The following is a 16,522-nucleotide window of genomic DNA, read 5'->3' on the forward strand; positions in this document are numbered from 1 at the left end:
CCACCAGACAAATTAAATGTGTTGAACTTTGTTACTTCACTATCTGATCACGTTTTTTTAAAGAACAAAAAGTGCTGCATTTCAGACTGATGAACAAATGCACACGTAACAGGAATGGTCACTTCTTTACAAGCCAAACAAATACTGATGCAAACACAGAAATCTCAAGAAGTTCCCATTTCTCAAATAAATGTACACAAATTAAGAATTTACAAGATTGAAAATAAGACTTTGTCTTAACCTTGAATGCACATTAGTCTTACATCCTTTCTGCCATGTAAATGAAGGCTAGCCGGTAAGAGACTCTTGTACAGTGGACAGTGTGTGCTCTTAGCTCCTCCCACTGTAGGTCGTCTGTCAGACAGGTTTAATGTACAAGTGGCAGCACAATGGTTGTTAGATGGAGTGCCTAGTGTGTTCGCTCTGTATTGTTGTAAAACCGCTGTTATCGTAGAGAAACTGTTGCAGTAATTTAATACTCTGAGGAATGTTAATATGATACACACTATTTGTGTAACACCTTTCATATAAGAAATGTAGCACAGTGCTGTAAAGGAACAGAAAAAGAATATACTTTATAAAGTGTTCTTTCTTATGTACGTTATACAGTCCTGCCATCACAGTGAAGGTATACAGCGTATCATTGGCGGGCCGTGCATTTTATTCCTAGGCCTTCACTGTTGTCCTGCAGCTGAAATACCACCTTATAACCACATGATGGCGCCACTGTTATCAGTTTCTAAGGCTGTAACTATGTACGTATTAAATGCACGTAACATTCGGTACGAGGCTTACAATATGTTTGAATAGTACTAGAGCATCTGGAAAATATGTTCTCTGCGCTCATGGAGGACAGTGGTTCTCAGCTGGTCTGGTTGTGGGACCCACCATTACTCCTTGATGACAAATCGCGGCCCAAAGAGATCTTATGATTTTACTTTCACAACTTGAATGTACTGCTATGCAGTGTCTTTCCTCATCTCATGGTGTGTGGGGTACATCTCAGTCAGAATGCCCATATATGATTGGCTGAGCGGCATCACGTGATGCGATTCACTACCCGACAGGCTCTGCTGTTAAGTTGTTTCACGATGGTCACGTGCTTGCCCACTGACCAATCACAGCACACCTCGCGGCATAGCTGCCTGGACACTGAGCTGCACGTAATGCTGACGTCATTATAGGCCGGCTCGCAGGCGCTGACACGCCAAAGAATAAGCCCAACATGTCAAACTAAACATCTGATTGGATCTGAATATGACAAACAATATAGTCTCCATTTACTTTAATCTGCACTGGAGGCTCTGTTCCTACCTAGACAGGTGAAATCTGATTGGATAAAAGCTCTACTTAAAACAAGCTGCACTGGAAGCAGAGCAACTGAGGAAGACAGTAGCTGTGCAATGAGAACATAAGATAATGGGAAACAGTCTATAAATTATAATACATCTGTATTTAAGAAAAATGATTAAATAGATATAGCTTTGTGATTCCGTTTAGGCCAGCAGAGAAGGCCTTGCAGGCCCTGACAGCCCACCACTGCAGTGTATGTTTAATACGGTACAAAAGGTCTATTTTTGCGTGAGTTGAAATACATTTAGTGACGCTACATTTTGTTACCACAGTTCAGTGTCAAAATATTTTGGCTTTAAAAGACAAATATCATTTTTTTGACACATTGTACAAGAGATAAATAAGTTAGCCAATTCATTTTACTGTATCTTTAAGGCAAAACTAATTTATAGAGCACTATACAGACGCAAGGCAATTCAGAGTGCGCTACAGCAGCATAGAAACACATTTAAAAACAGCAAAGAGTTTCAAAATAGGCTATGCAGTACTTTACTGAAAACGAGTTCATGTTTTATGTTCCAATTTAAATTAGCTGACAAATTCAACAGACCTCGGTGATTCAATCAGCTCACGACAGATGAGTTTAGAATCTACAAGCGGCTTTGTTTTGACTTTGGGAACAGAGTAAACCTGTCCCGGATGACCCGAGGGGTCCGGATGCTTCATGAAGTAACTCTGATGCTTCATGAAGTAACTGATGCATTAAGGCCCAAGACCATTTTGTGCTTTGTAGACGAGTCCAGACCTAATGGGTCTAATGTGATGCATTTGGGAAAGAAAGTATAGTAGAAACAAAAACGCAGGATTTTTCGGATTTTATTAAATCTCCCAACAAATGCAGATCAACCAAGAGCTTGCGAGTCCATCCGCTCATCTGGAAGAAGAAGAAATTTTATTTGTATAGCACTTTTCCCGCTGGGAGCACAATATGCTTCCCATAAACACAAGAAAAAAAAGAAAAAAAAAAAAAAAGAAAAAAAAACACACAGAAATGATCATCAAACTGAAAATCAGACGGTTGCGCAACAGAGCTGTATGTAAACAGGACTAGTTGTCAGGCGAAAAGGCAAGTCTGTATAATAATAATGTGTCGCTAAGACAGGCTTTAAAAAGCAGAAAGTGTCAGCAGATGAACATTAACTTAGAGACTGGATGCAAAGCACAAGTAAGAATTTAAAGTGGATCCTAAAAGAAGAGTCTCCGTATTGTTGGAACGCTTGCCACCTGCTTGAACAGAACAGAGTTATGAGACGTGTAGTGATGACGTAGTTACCACAGTGGTAGAGTGTGTTCAGTTTCTGTATATCCAGATTGCTGAGGTGTGTTCTCTGACCCATGTGCACGCCGCTCCGCTTCGACAACACAGTTGGACCCCCACCCTGACTGAAGAAAAACCTGCAATAAAACAGAATCTCTTGTTCACTCCGACTTGGTGTTAAATAATATCCAATCAAACAGTAGAAATATCCATGATTAGTTACTATTAAATAAATAACAGACATTTAATGAGACCTGAAGCAGTTCTAATGACCGGTGTGACTTACGGGCCATAGTGCATTATGGAGTTGTGGTCATACGGCAGGTTCAGAGTGTTTCCACGTTTCACCTTGAAGTACCGCTCTTTCCCTTTAAAAACAAATTACAGATTACTTTGGTCTTTTGCAGTAAAGTTAAGAATAAAGTAGCTTTGTCAAAATGTTTCATACCAATCTTCAGCACCGTTTTAGTTTTGTTAGTTGAATATTCATATATATTTTCATTTCCTCATTTAAAAAGAAAGTCTGCTTGTGAAGCCTTTAACCTAAAAACATGGTGTCAAAACAGAGTTCCCAGAGACAAAGTCGGCAGAATGCACAGACAAATTGGTGCTGGCTTGTGTGTCTCAAAAAGAGGGAATTGCAATAAATGAAGCGTTCACCTGCTTTGATGTTCTGCCACTGCACAGTGATTTGCTGATCACGGTCCCAGCGGCTGTGTTCATGATGCAGTCCCAGAGCATGAATGAGCTCATGGCAAAGATTCCCCACGCTGCAGCTTCGGCCGAAATACACCGACTGGATTCCTCCCTGACAACCGACGTAGGAGGCACAGCTACAGAGACAAACAGGCCAGTAGGATAAGAGTCATATTCACACAACAGTACAAAAGGTATTTCCCCTCTTACCGCCGCTGGTATTACGTCACGTAGTAAGTTCTGATTTATTTACATTTAGCCAGGATGCTCATTTCTCTCCTCTGGTATACAGATAGGACCATTAAGATTCATATTAAATGCAATCGCAAGAGTGGGTTTGCAGCAGGATATGCTAAATCCATTTCTTTGAGCCGGGATTAAGTGTCACGGAAAAAAACAAAAAACCTTCCATTTGGTGATGTGATTTTGTTTTCTTCTTTTTTTTTAAATGGCTGAAAGCTTTTTCAGTAGATCATCAATATGCACATTAAAAGTTTACATTTATTTTTCCAGCAATTAATATAAAGTCAAAGTGAAAATTCAGTCCAACCCGTCCTTGTGTGGAAGAAAAAAAAGAAAAAAAGTGACCACATCACACAGAGTTGTCCTTGTTGCCGTACATTTTAGAGTTGGTTTTAAGATTCTACTGATTGATATGGAGCTTCTTAAAACAAACTTAAAATCAGAGAGCTTAACTTGATTTGTTGCTTTACCAGAGTGTTACAGTTTCACCAATAGAACACTCAAGTGTTCATTTGCAATTTGAGGTTTGAAAAGTGCTCTTTTATGAAAACAGATAATTATGATTTTAAAAAGGCAAATATATATTTCTGCCTGGCTTTATTGTAATATGGGTGAACTGACCCTTTAAAAAAAAAAAGACACATTTCTCACCCTTTGCCATCCTTGATATTGAGGTAGTTATACTCTGTGGTGTGCTGTCTGAAGCGGATGCAGGAGACATCCGATATCATCTTGAAGGCAGAGAGGATGTCAACCTCTCGATGAGCTGTCGAGTGAAAGAAAATAAATCAAAAGAACGTTTTGTGATCTGCACTCAAGCAGTCAGACACATTGGATCAACAAAGACCCACCCAGCTCATAACTGATGGTGTAAGGCATGACGGCATCCACCCACAAAGACTGCACAGCATTCCTGTCCTCCTGGAAGTTATGACAGATACACACCATTACTAGTTCCACACAATCACTACATTTCAGTCTTAACGCTAATATTGAGTGAGAGAATATTAATATCAAGTGAGTTCCCCCTCAGGTTTGAAATGTTCCTTCCAGTCTCTGGTTCATCTTACCGGCATCAAAATATCTCCCTCGTCAACAATTTCGTTTTCTTGAAAGTCTGACATGATAAATAATTAAAAAAAAATCAGTTACTGTAAATTGCATCTATGAAAAATATATTTTTAAATATATATATTTAACACATTTTAAGTTTACCTTCAAAGGTCTCTGCACTGTCCCGCTGCGGCTCAAGCATTGAAGTCACGTTACCTGCAGAAACCTGAGAATTTAATTACCGTTTTTAAACCCAAAGTCTGAAAGAAACCAAGAGGCACCGACCTGCTGCAGGACTAGTCCCATTCTGGGTGTGATTCAAGGGGATGACGTCAACTGAACGAGTGAAATCAGTTAAATGTTAGTTATTCTATGTCGATTTATTTTGGCATGTTCTTTGTGTGTAAAATATACCAGACGATCTACCTTGCAACGCTGCTGTCGGGGCTGGCTTGGACACATCAAGCGTAGAAGTGACAGTCATATTATCTATGAAAATACGAGAATTCCTCATCAACAATGTGTGCGTTTGTGTGAAAATCAGTGCGGCCAAAACAAACCTGTGGAGTGCCTGGAAGCCTCCTGGGTTGGATGTACGGGTACACCACCAACAGCTGCATAAAGAGAACACGATCAGCATTGTTCAGCACAAGATGTGGTTTGAATGCTTGAGTTACCTGTCGCCGTGCAGATGAAGACCAGAAACCACATAGTGCCACACGACTTGAACAAGGACAGAAGCTGTGAACCCAAACGCCTCAGCTGGCTGTCCTTAAAGAGATCTGATAACCATCACCAGGTGTGATCACTTCCCACTGATTATGAGCTCCAGACTGGAGTGCAGAGGGCTTTTGGTGTTTGCAGTTACTCTGCTTTTCCTTTCTGTTGCCGTGTTTCAGTTCTTTGTGTGCAGGCGTCGGGATGGATTCACAATTGTTCCAAGTCAGTCCTAAAGTCTTCACAGTTAGGTGTCCAATGCTGGCTGTAATCATTCCCTCTGTTCACACTGGCCAGTCAAACAGCCATTGGTAAGGTTTCTCAATGAGGTTTTGGTGTAAGTGATGGGGGACCAAATCCATCCAAATCCAAATCTGTGAAAAACAGTAGACAAATAGGTCTCCACATCGACATGTTACATTTAACACACATTTTTGTAAAATGCACATGTGTTTTTTCTCTCCTCTTCAATCAGCTGGTTTCAATGCTTATGTGGGCACCGGACTCAGGAAAATTCTGAACTTATCCTTTAAAGTATTTTTTAAGAGCACTTTCCAACGTCAGTGTTGACCCCATGTTGTGGTTTTTATTCTTTATAAACTTGCCTGATGCATTTAGAAATGTTCAAAATATTTTTATCATGCTCTTGTTGTGAGAGACTCGTGGGTGGCGAAAGCCATATGTGGTCAATACTCATAAATGGATGTAGAGGAGGGGAATTGTGGTGTTTTAGGGGTCTAAGAGGCTCCCTGTGTAATTGCACTATTCCTGAGTTTGAATTGGGAACTTTGTTGCACATCTATTTCCTCTCATCCTTCTATTATATAAAGGCTCCAAACACAACGCCCTGACAGCTCTCGAGGAGCTGTTTTGGTCTGATTTTTTGGATATTAACAAATGTAAAGAAGGGTATAGGAAAACATGTCCAGAGTCAAGAATGAATAAAGGATTAAAGCTTGTTCAGCAACTGAGACTATAACTGAGGGGAAAATACCTGAATACCCAACACTGTTTAAACAGCTGCCCTTGAATCAGCTAAGCGATGAGTGAGAGTTTCTGTTGTGTTCCGTCATGGCCACTAGAGGGCGCAATGTGACAGCCAAAGGCGTCATTTAAATGGTGGTGTGATTTTGCCCTGAGGTGGTACTTACAGGAAGCTGAATCTTTCTCCCAAACTGAGGACTGACTCTTCACAAACTCTACTAATGAAATGATAACTAAATGATAATGTTGTACAGATGGTTAAGGATGGATAGTTAGGGTTATGAAATCCTGCGTTCAGGTATTACTTAACAAACAGCAGTGGATGCATAACTGGAAAAGCAGCATACCTCTTCCTTTAAATGGCAAACTCCTGTTTGACTCTTTGTTCTTGTCATCAACAATGCTGCATTCAGGTGCGATAAAGACGGTAGAAAATATTTCATCTTTAAATGGTGTATTCGTTACTACTTATCATTTATGTCCATGTGATGTGTCCATGTGATGGCCCCACGAGTATATGACAATGTCTTGTTCTAAATTGAATTGACATCCCGAATATATCAGAAGCTTATATTTTAAAGAGAAAGAGAGAATTCGTGGACCCTGAACTGTACATCTTGCCCTTAGTACACTTTGAGCATATGATTGAACTGCTAATCCTTTGATTGGCAGACGACCTACTCTACCTCCTAAACCACAGCCACCTCCACTCCTGCGAATTAGAAAGGCACTTCCATAAAGGTTATAATAAACCGCCCAACTATTTGCAGCAGAGGCTAGAATTTTTGTAAGTCAGTCTCCCCTAAAACACTGGAAGCCTATGTCCCTCAATGAAAATCAATAGTGTGGTTTATTAGATCGAGGTTTCCAGAATGGGAGACGGGCGTCCCTATGGGGGTCCAAACTGTTTTAGGGGAGGCCTTTCATGGGTTTTTAGGGGGTCTAGTTTTGTCAGATTTGTCGTGAAATCAGAACATTTGGCATTTTTGCTTCTGAAAATGACTTGGTAGATTGATTGGCCCACTGTAATGTACGTTCATCATAACAAAATCATTCATTGTATTTAGTCATTAATGCTATGTGCAGTGGTGGTTTGATGTTGACACTCTGAAGACATAATCAATGTATTTGTAGACTTTTTGCAGGAAAGCTCCCCTCCAGAGCCACAGAGGACTTTCTACAACTGTTTTCACAGACTTAATATTGCTCTCTGTCACGAATTTCCAGTTTATAATTTACTTTGTAATGTAAGATTTGCTGTAAAATTCAAAGAGCTTAAAAGCAGATGTTCAGCACCATAAAAAAAAGTTAGTTTTGAGCTATTATTATTTATTATCCTCAAGTTAAATGTTAATTTCATTACATTTACTTGCAACAGAGTATTGCTACACTGTGTAAATTGCTTATTTTACTTTTGCCCAGAGTACTTGTCCCACCACTGCTTGTATGTAAAAACCATAGACTGTATGGTGCAAACCTCCTTCTCAATAAACGTGATTCTGATTTAGATCCCCAGTTTCCCCACAGATCATGAAGGCGGCATCAGTCAGCATCATGAGAGTCATGTGATGTCCTGTCATGTGGTGCATTCACGTCCTACTGATTTGCTCCACAGCAGACAGACTGCCGTATCATGTCGTCTTAGGCGCCACAGACTGATATCCACCCCTGTAAACATGTTATTTCTGTGTAAATCTAACCGCTTCTCGCCTCTGAAGCTGTTTCTTTGGTTAGTTGCGTGTCTGGTATGTTTGTCGGTCCGGTCCGGAGCGGAGGAGGACAGCAGCAGCCCGTGGTACCGGGACCTCTGCAGGTAACGTTATGTGGTCATAGCTAACGATCACACCTCCGACTGAAACACTGCAGCTAGAAACAAAACAAATTACGGTTAACGTTACAGCGTCTCATGCTCTTCTGTAGCTACACAGATCGTTATGCTAGGTTTAATTCACAATTGTATCAGTTGGTGATTTATTTGCTTATTGACGATGTTACACCCGGTTTCACACGACCTCATTATACGACTGTCTCTTGTTAAACGCGGCTTATAAACAACCAGCGCGCTCTTTATTTCAGTGACAATATCAACTTTTAAAATCTTACATTTAGCAACCGCTTTCAATGATGTAAGCTAGCTAACAAACCCGATAACACCTGTGCAGTTTGTCTAAACGTGCTGCTTGATAAGTTTCAAGCAGCCAAACTTACTGTGGACGGAAATGAGCTCGAAACTCAAATGGTCTCGAGCCAAAGCAGTTAGCTTACACTGCTGTGTGTTTTGTTCTTATCAGGCTAATATGTAGCTAACTGCTAACGTTACATGAAAACTCATCTAACAAGCTAACGCTAAATGTTAGCAACCTTAAATGACATGAGGAGGACAAAGAGAGCAACACTACAGCATGTTACGTTGGTTTAAATGAGGACTACTGGAGCTATGTGCAGGCTGCTGCTGCTCAAATATTGACTCAGGCTGGAGTGATAATCAGTAACCTGTCTGGCTGGCTGAATGTCACTTCCTTGTTTTGGTGGCCTTTGAAGAAATGGTCAGAAGAATATTTGATATGGGATAATGCAATGTTATTATGCCTGTGTTCTTCACCAGCTAATAAGCAGGGTTCACTTAGAGGCGTATGAGCTGCTTGGTTATTTATTTTTTACTCTTTTAAATGAAGGAAAGCACAACTTAAACCCAACACTCAGAAACACAAATGAGTCATGGGAAAACAACTAACTATTGTTTTCGTTATTGATGAACCAATGAATTGTTTAATTTATAAAATGTCAGAAAATAATGAAAAAATGTCAGAAAATAATGAAAAAAATCCTAAAGCCCAAGCTGACGTCTCTGGATTGCGTGTTTGTTTTCTGAAACTTTAATATAAAAAAGCAGCAAATCCATTGTTGAGACTAAACAATTAATTTATTCATCAAAAAAAATGTGATACTCGGGTTCCACTCCTTCTCTTTAGACCGGCTGAGACCCAATGTGTTCCTGGTATGAGTGCCTAAATGTTTTTCCTTAATTCTTCTGAACGTCATTCCTTGTATTCCCCGTGTTGCAGTTTTAAATGGGAGGCTATTGACCAGGATAATAAGGTGAGCTACACGCTAAAGCTCTGCGAGTCTTCACCATCAACTAGCTGTGGCCCCGGCACCGCCGTCTGCGCCCAGAACCTCACCACCAACGCAACCCAGTCTGTTGGTGAGTACAACCCACTGGGGGGGGGGGGGGACGCAGGGAAGGTTTCGCAGTTGCGTCGGACATCTCTTACTGTATTAGCTATGTGTTGTGGAATCATGGCAGTCTCCTGGATAAATGGATGATGGATAAACATAATAAAGAAGCTAAACATGGAGATTTCTTTCTTCTTTTTTTTCCTGGGAAAGTATAGTGGCGGGAAAGATTTTGACTTCAAGGGTGTCGGTGCACAGCGTAAGCACCTTGAAGCCTGAGCCATTAAGCCACCTGTGACAGTGAATTATGTGAGATAGCATACCTGTACTTCCACACTATTTAGTATGCCAGAAAAACATTTAGTATGTCCTAATACATAGTGTGTCAAATGCAGTATGCCAAAAGGTACTAGGATGTTTTGCAGGATGCCAGCCAGCATGCTTTTCCTTAAAAATCCCCCACAAAAGGACAAACTCTAGAAAGCACACGGCGACACAAAGGCCTGTACAAATACGTGAGCAGAGACGGCTGATTGAAGTTCGGAATGCTCTTCCTGCAGACCCTCAAAGGCGTGATCACCTTTTGTTTTCAGTCGAGCAACAGCAGGGAGTACAATAATAACAACCTATTGCAGCCTTGTGTGCTGCAGTGTTGTTGTGCAGGATACATGATGTGGGCCGTGTGTTGAACATGTTGGACCTTGCCTCGTGTAATGGCCACTCAGCCCGTGATACTGCTCTGTTAAAATGTTTATGAGTAACAAAGGTGCATGTGAGCCGGTCTATGACTGTGATGCGTCCCATGTGTCTTATGACAACCACACAACAAAACACTTCACGGCTCTTTAGATCCACATCTCAGGGGCTGTCGTGTTTATATCTATATATATCTATATATATATAGATATATATAGTTGTGGTGGTGTTTTGGTCACAGTTTGGGCACTTTGGCCACATATATGCTATTTAGTCTGTTTCTGTGTGAAGCGTGAAATTAGTTTTGAATCATTTGGCTTGATATAAATAGGAAAAATACAAATCCTTTATTGTCATTGTACAGAATACAATGAAATTGCTAATGCTAATGTTGGTAAATGTGTCTCAAATCATTCTGATTGATCTTGTTGACCGCTGTCCTCAGTCTGGAGTCACAACCAAAACATACATGTATTTTAGCGTATGTTTACAGAAAAGTAAGATCCATATTTGCAATGATTTTCAGCTATATGTAACATCTGCATGTCTACTGTATGTCTGAGGAGAGGAGGTGTCACTACTGTTGGTTTTCTTAGTGACCGGTAGCATCATCGAACCGCTGAGGGCGTTTATGATGCTGCGTGAAGTGATGCTTTATGCATCAGTCTTTCAGAGCTTTATCAGTACATTAGCAGATCTGATATCTGTGCTGATGAGTCTGCTGCTGCTGCTGTTGTCTGTCAGCAAGATCTGCACCTCGCTCTGGCCCAGACGAGCAACCCTCACTGCAAGTCCGGCCAAGCAGCTTAGCTTAGCATCAGCAACTTAGCTGCACAGTTGAACTAAAGCTAGCCGGCAGCTAACCTAGCGCTTTTAAGCTACAACAGAGACGGGTATTAAAGTTATGTTGACCCCGGATGCTGACTGTTTGGGTTGCAGTGCGTATGAACAGAAAGCAATGCAGTTTGTAATTTAAAAAAACAAGCTTTGTTTTGTTAATTAATGGAAAGATCTGGGCCACATTTTCTAGTTATTATTGTTTTAACTAGTGTGTAATTTCTGTTGTAGTTCCTCCTCCTGTTCAGTGGTTGAGTTGTAGTGTTTGTGTGAAGATTGTGTGTGATTTCCTTCATCAGACCTGACCTTCAGTAAACAGAGACGGCCCTGATCTTTATTTAATCACGCTGACGTCCATTGATTACACTCAATTTGAGGCCATGCCTTCTGTTTGGAAGCACGTAAACAGTTTTGTCCCTGACTTCATTTGATGACATCAACTTGTGACGGGATGATTGATTACAAATCAAAAATGAAAATAACTCTTAGTTGCTGTTAAATAATGTATTAACCACAATGTTATTAGAGAACATTATCAAGTTCACAAACTTCATGTTTTCCTTTCACTTTCAGAGCTGCAGTGATGAGTCACTCTAAAAAAATAAATGTTGATTTGATCGTTTCAGTGATTCTTTTTAAATTCTTATTTCATAGACCTAACACCTCTCACCTTGAGCTGTAAGTAGTGCTTCCTCCAAAAACGGGGGTCCCGAGCTACCACCCCAGGGGCCCGAGACTATTTCAAAAACCTGTAAAGAATACAAAATGACATCCATCCCACAAAATAAGATAATCCTTTATTAGTCCCGCAGTCTGGAAATGTACAGTTTTACAGCAGCGTTTCGAGGACGTCACTTTGGGGTCTGGGAGATCACTGAGGAGTTACTTCTTCTTCCACTATTTTGCAACTGATTTGAGACAAGTGTCAGCTTTGTATCTGAACCTGAAAGACACCTGATCTATTTAAAGTGAACCTCTACTAAAGGTTTTAACTGATCTGTTTTCGGATCTGTTGGATTTCTTCTCCTCAAATATCTCTTCATCTTTTGTCGTTTTTGCTGTCTGAATGGAACTCCCTAACTTCCCCTGATAGTGTGAAATCCCTCTTGTTTTTGTATTGTTTCCACACCAATCAGAGTCATTTAGTTCTGCTCCACATATTCCCACCCCTGGGTCACATGCCCCCCCCTTCTCCTCCCCCCTCCTCTGGGAGAAGCACCCCTCAGTTTTTGAAAACCACAAATTAAAGGTCTGGTTAGCCCAGGGGAGCAATGAGCTGCAGACACGTGTGATGTCTTTCGAGATGTTCTTTATAACTCTTATGAACTCTTTTGTTACTCTTTGAAGACTGAATTAGTGGATGGGCAGAAATATGACACATCTTTTCTTTCTCTTTGGATCTGTCCTGACTTACATCTCTTGGAGCTCATTGGATGCCCAAATTATTGTTTGAAGTGGTGCCACAACCTCCCAGTTCATACTGTGTAAATACATAAGACCACACGCTGATGTCACATTAGCCACTGTTAATATCAAACAGCTACCTGACGATTTCTTACATTTTGACACAGGATCGCTGTGATTATTTGGGTCTGTTTCTCAATTCCAGTTGCGTCACTGTCTCAGATTTTTGACCCGTGACCTTTTCCAAAGAGGACAGGCTGCCAGACGAAGTTATTTCAGAGTCCCACAACAACGGCTTGTCCTGCAGTCTGAGGCCGAGACCTTCCCCCGGTGACAGAGCGGTGTCTGGTAGCTCTGAGCGTGTCAGCCGACTCTTGTTCTCTGAGGCTGACAAAGAGCTGGAGACTGCAGAGTCATGTCGTCGTCGTACGGTGTATTTCACGACGTGTTTTTATTATTAAGATGTCCTCAGTTGTGTTTCAAGAGGAAGATCACACAGCGGGAAAGTGACAGAAGGGCAAACGAGGAGCAGTGTGGTCAGATTAATTGCAGTTTAGTCATGCCAGATGACTTATCACATGACACGGGAACACATCATCGAGCACAAACACAAATAGACACGAATGTCACGCTCTGCTCACTCACTCACCAGCGCTCTCTCTGTCCTTCTGTCTCTCTCTCTCTGTCATTCTGTCTCTCTCTCTCTCTCTGTCTCTCTCTCTCTGTCTCTCTGTCTCTCTCTCTCTGTCTCTCTGTCTCTCTCTGTCTCTGTGTGTTTGCTTCTGGCTTTGTTCATGCTGCCTTGACATAAAAACCACACATTGTCCATTCTAACACTTTGATATTTGTGGGTTTTTCTGCTTCCTCAAATCAAAATCTTTGGAGGAACAAACGCTCCCCTCACCACATGTACTGGAATGAAGAGTGGCTGTAAAAAGTCAGTTGTTCGCTCTTTCGTGTAGCTCAGCGGCTGCAGTCCACTTCGATTTACAATGGATCACATTTGTTCCCACATTTTCATGATTAAAAGTGTGTTTTCTATCACAAAATAGTCCATCACAAAGTCCTAGGTGACGTCTTCAAATTGCTTGTTTTGTCTGACCAACAGTCCAAAAGAGAAAATCAATTAACAATCACATGAGATAAAGGTGTCACATTCTCACATGTGATCGCTATAATAGCTTGATCGCTGTTTTTATGTGAAACAAAAATGAAACCATGCATACCTAACTCCTTATGTTAGTCATAATACTGCCAAAATATGTCCAACAATAATAACAACTCGGTATTACGGGACTTTATGTTGATGCAGTGCAACAGGCTGGGACGTGGGCAGTGCTTCGGTCCTGCCTATAGTAGTGGTTGGTGTTAGTAGGTCACTGTGTTGTTCAGTTACATTCCTTCATGGTCCGTTTGTGATAGCGCTCCAGCCATGTCAGTGGGACCACGCACACGCGCATAACAACACTTCAAATGCCCATGGAAGTTGTTAGTATTTCTTCGTAACATTTTAAATTTGACGGAGACGCTGAAATATACACGAGGATGAGAATGAGGTCATCAGTTAGACACAGACGGACACACTCGTACGGCTCATTACAAAGGGGATTTGTAGTTGTAATGCTTTAATGAACTCTAATTAGTTTCTGTTCGGGCTAAATGTTTGGCTGCTTAATGACCTGCAGGAAGAAGGAAAACTGATTTATTTTCTGCTGATCGTCGTCGGTGCGACGGAGGCATATTTGAGCTTTAGGTTCGGTAACACCTTTACAGACGTCCCGGTAGTTTCGTCGGGCCGAGACCCGCTGTGAGTTTATTTTACTGCCCCAAATGTTCCTTCACATGCAGAATATTTCCCACTGCTGTCTGGTTGTATTCAGATGATAAATAACGACTCTGTACTGGCAGCAGAGTCGGGATATTATGCTACCGAGGTTGAAGTCGTGTGTGGGTCAGAAGAGGTTGGCGGGTGAAGCCATTATTCTGCCAGACTGTCTGCTACAGTAACATACAGGGAAACCAGAGACTGTGTTTTTACTGTTTTCATTCTTAAAATATCATTAGATAAATGTTGTTATAATCTTTTTATCGCAATAACAGCAACTGTTAGGTACAGGAAGTCTCTGTGTAGCTCTACATAATCTGTGTTTGATTATCCATGGGTGGTAAAGACGAGGGTGGGAAGAAGTGTGAAGAAGAAATAAAGCTACAATTGTCATACACAAATGTATGTATTTTCTCCACCACCGTCTCTTCGTCTTATTCCAAAAGTCAGTCTTTCCACCCTCCTGTGTTGTAATTATTGCAAAGAAAAAATGGATTTAATTCAAAGTTAATTAGACATTCTACATATCTGTTGTACAAACTAAAGGCTCATTGACACTTTCTCTTGTCTCTGGATGTGCAGGTGAGCTGTCCCTGCAGACGCTGTCGGGCACGGTGCTGGATTACAACGGCACAAAGAAATGTCCGGGCAGCGACAACAACATTCAGACCAGCATCAGCTTCCAGTGCGGGAAAACCCTGGTGAGACTCACACCCCCTTATTCTATCGGGATTTGTGCTTGTGTTTAAGCTACCGGAAGAAGGTTAACGGTATGATGAGAGATAAATCTGACGGGGGAAAGCGATAGAGCAGCGCTTGCCTCTCGCTCATTACCACCTTCGAGACGCCCTTGAGCAAGGCCCTTAACTCGTCACTCAGTGGCAGTTAATATTATTCATGATAATGAGATTGGTGGCGTTATTTTGATTAACTGGATAAACCACATATCGGTAATCCAAATGGTTCCGCTCTCGCATGAAAACACATGACTTGATAGAATGACATTTAACTTTTTAGACGTATAAAGGTATGTACATCGTTGTGCAATATTGAGGAAATGTTAAAGTGCTTTGCTGTTTCTAATTCTTTGTATTCAGCACAATATAAAAACAATTCGAGAGACGCCCAGCTGACTGAAATGAAGATTAAACACCTCCGGATGTTTTTGAGTTTTTATTTGACTCGTATTTCATCGAGCTGAAAATAAAAATGGGTCTTTTCTCTCACTGAGACGAATCTAAAAAAGCTAAAATGACATTTATTGAAATGTACCAGGAGCAGCTGTCTGCTGCCAGCTGCCACGAAAGGAAGAGAATCTGTTGAGAGGAAAATAATGTAGGACAATGACAGTCACCTGCTACGAACCTCTGCTCGTTTGAGTCAAGTGTGTGTGTGTGTGTGTGTGTGTGTGTGTGTGTGTCTGCGGTTTCAGGGGTGGCTGAGAGGTGGGTTGACATTAACATGCGCCGCTTCCTGTATAGAGTCACAAAGTGCAGTAGAAGAAGACCATCAGCGCTATATTTTCTGCTCACAATGTGTGAATTGGAGAAATGAAAGTGGCTTTTTTTTTACAAAGTCATCTAATGCTGAAAAGAAGAAGAAGTTATCTGTGACTATAATCTGCCTCAAGAGTGGACAGTTTATGAATTTAGTTTTTTTTGACACTTAAAGACAATTTATTTTTTGCTACCAACATTTAAAGAGCTTGTTTTTAGGTTCTCTGTGTGTAGAATATGTACTAAATCTGTAATTCTTTAATTGACTTGGATAGTGTAAAGCTGTGGCATGTTCTTTGTCTCTTGTTCAATGCAACTTTTTTTCTCTCATAAGATCTTGGCAAGAATTTGACATTATGTGTAACTTTGGCTTTTTTTTGTAGCCGTTCACTTCTCTTTTCAAATGCTCTTATACACCCTTAATTTAGTTTTTGACAACAGAGAACTTCTGATTCCATTATTTCTTTGATGCTGCATTTCTTGGTGCTTTTATAACCACCTGCAGATCAGAGGAATAGTGTGAGAAGAAACGTCACGAGAACAAGCAAAATGGGGACTGATGTGTAAAACCGTCGCTCCTGAGCAATACTAAGGTCAAAAACTGTAACGGGTACCTTTTAAAATATAACCGCCATCCTTTTAGTTTGGACAACGCGAAGCAAATACAACTGATTCAGGTCGCTTAAAATTCACAGTTTGTCATGAATATGTATTTTTTTTTACCCACTTCAGCAAAAAAAAAACATTCACATAACACCAGAAATCACTGAACTAGTGTCAAAA

At 40.9% G+C, this 16,522-nt stretch overlaps 2 protein-coding genes across 2 annotated transcripts in view; one reads left to right on the forward strand and one right to left on the reverse strand.

Annotated features, from left to right (window-relative positions):
• Positions 1–2,153: 2,153 nt before the first annotated feature.
• Positions 2,154–4,498, reverse strand: LOC306793498 (zinc metalloproteinase nas-4-like; the record flags this gene model as incomplete). Its single annotated transcript, XM_079291141.1, has 6 exons — positions 2,154–2,227; positions 2,627–2,748; positions 2,898–2,979; positions 3,272–3,444; positions 4,202–4,316; positions 4,402–4,498. 6 exons carry the CDS (start codon positions 4,496–4,498, stop codon positions 2,196–2,198), a joined length of 621 nt encoding a protein of 206 aa, XP_079147267.1. The 3' UTR covers positions 2,154–2,195.
• A 3,482-nt stretch (positions 4,499–7,980) lies between these two features.
• The window catches only part of igf2r (insulin-like growth factor 2 receptor), a gene marked incomplete at its 5' end in the record, with an annotated part of 37,302 nt that continues 28,760 nt past the window's right edge, over positions 7,981–16,522 (forward strand). The window contains 3 exons of the mRNA XM_079291142.1: positions 7,981–8,117; positions 9,370–9,509; positions 14,826–14,944. Of these exons, the coding sequence (XP_079147268.1) occupies positions 7,981–8,117; positions 9,370–9,509; positions 14,826–14,944 (396 nt within the window). The remainder of the gene's footprint in view (positions 8,118–9,369; positions 9,510–14,825; positions 14,945–16,522) is intronic.

This window comes from Melanostigma gelatinosum (genome assembly GCF_949748355.1).
Source record: "Melanostigma gelatinosum genome assembly, chromosome: 19".
In the NCBI taxonomy this organism is placed as follows: Eukaryota; Metazoa; Chordata; class Actinopteri; order Perciformes; family Zoarcidae; genus Melanostigma; species Melanostigma gelatinosum.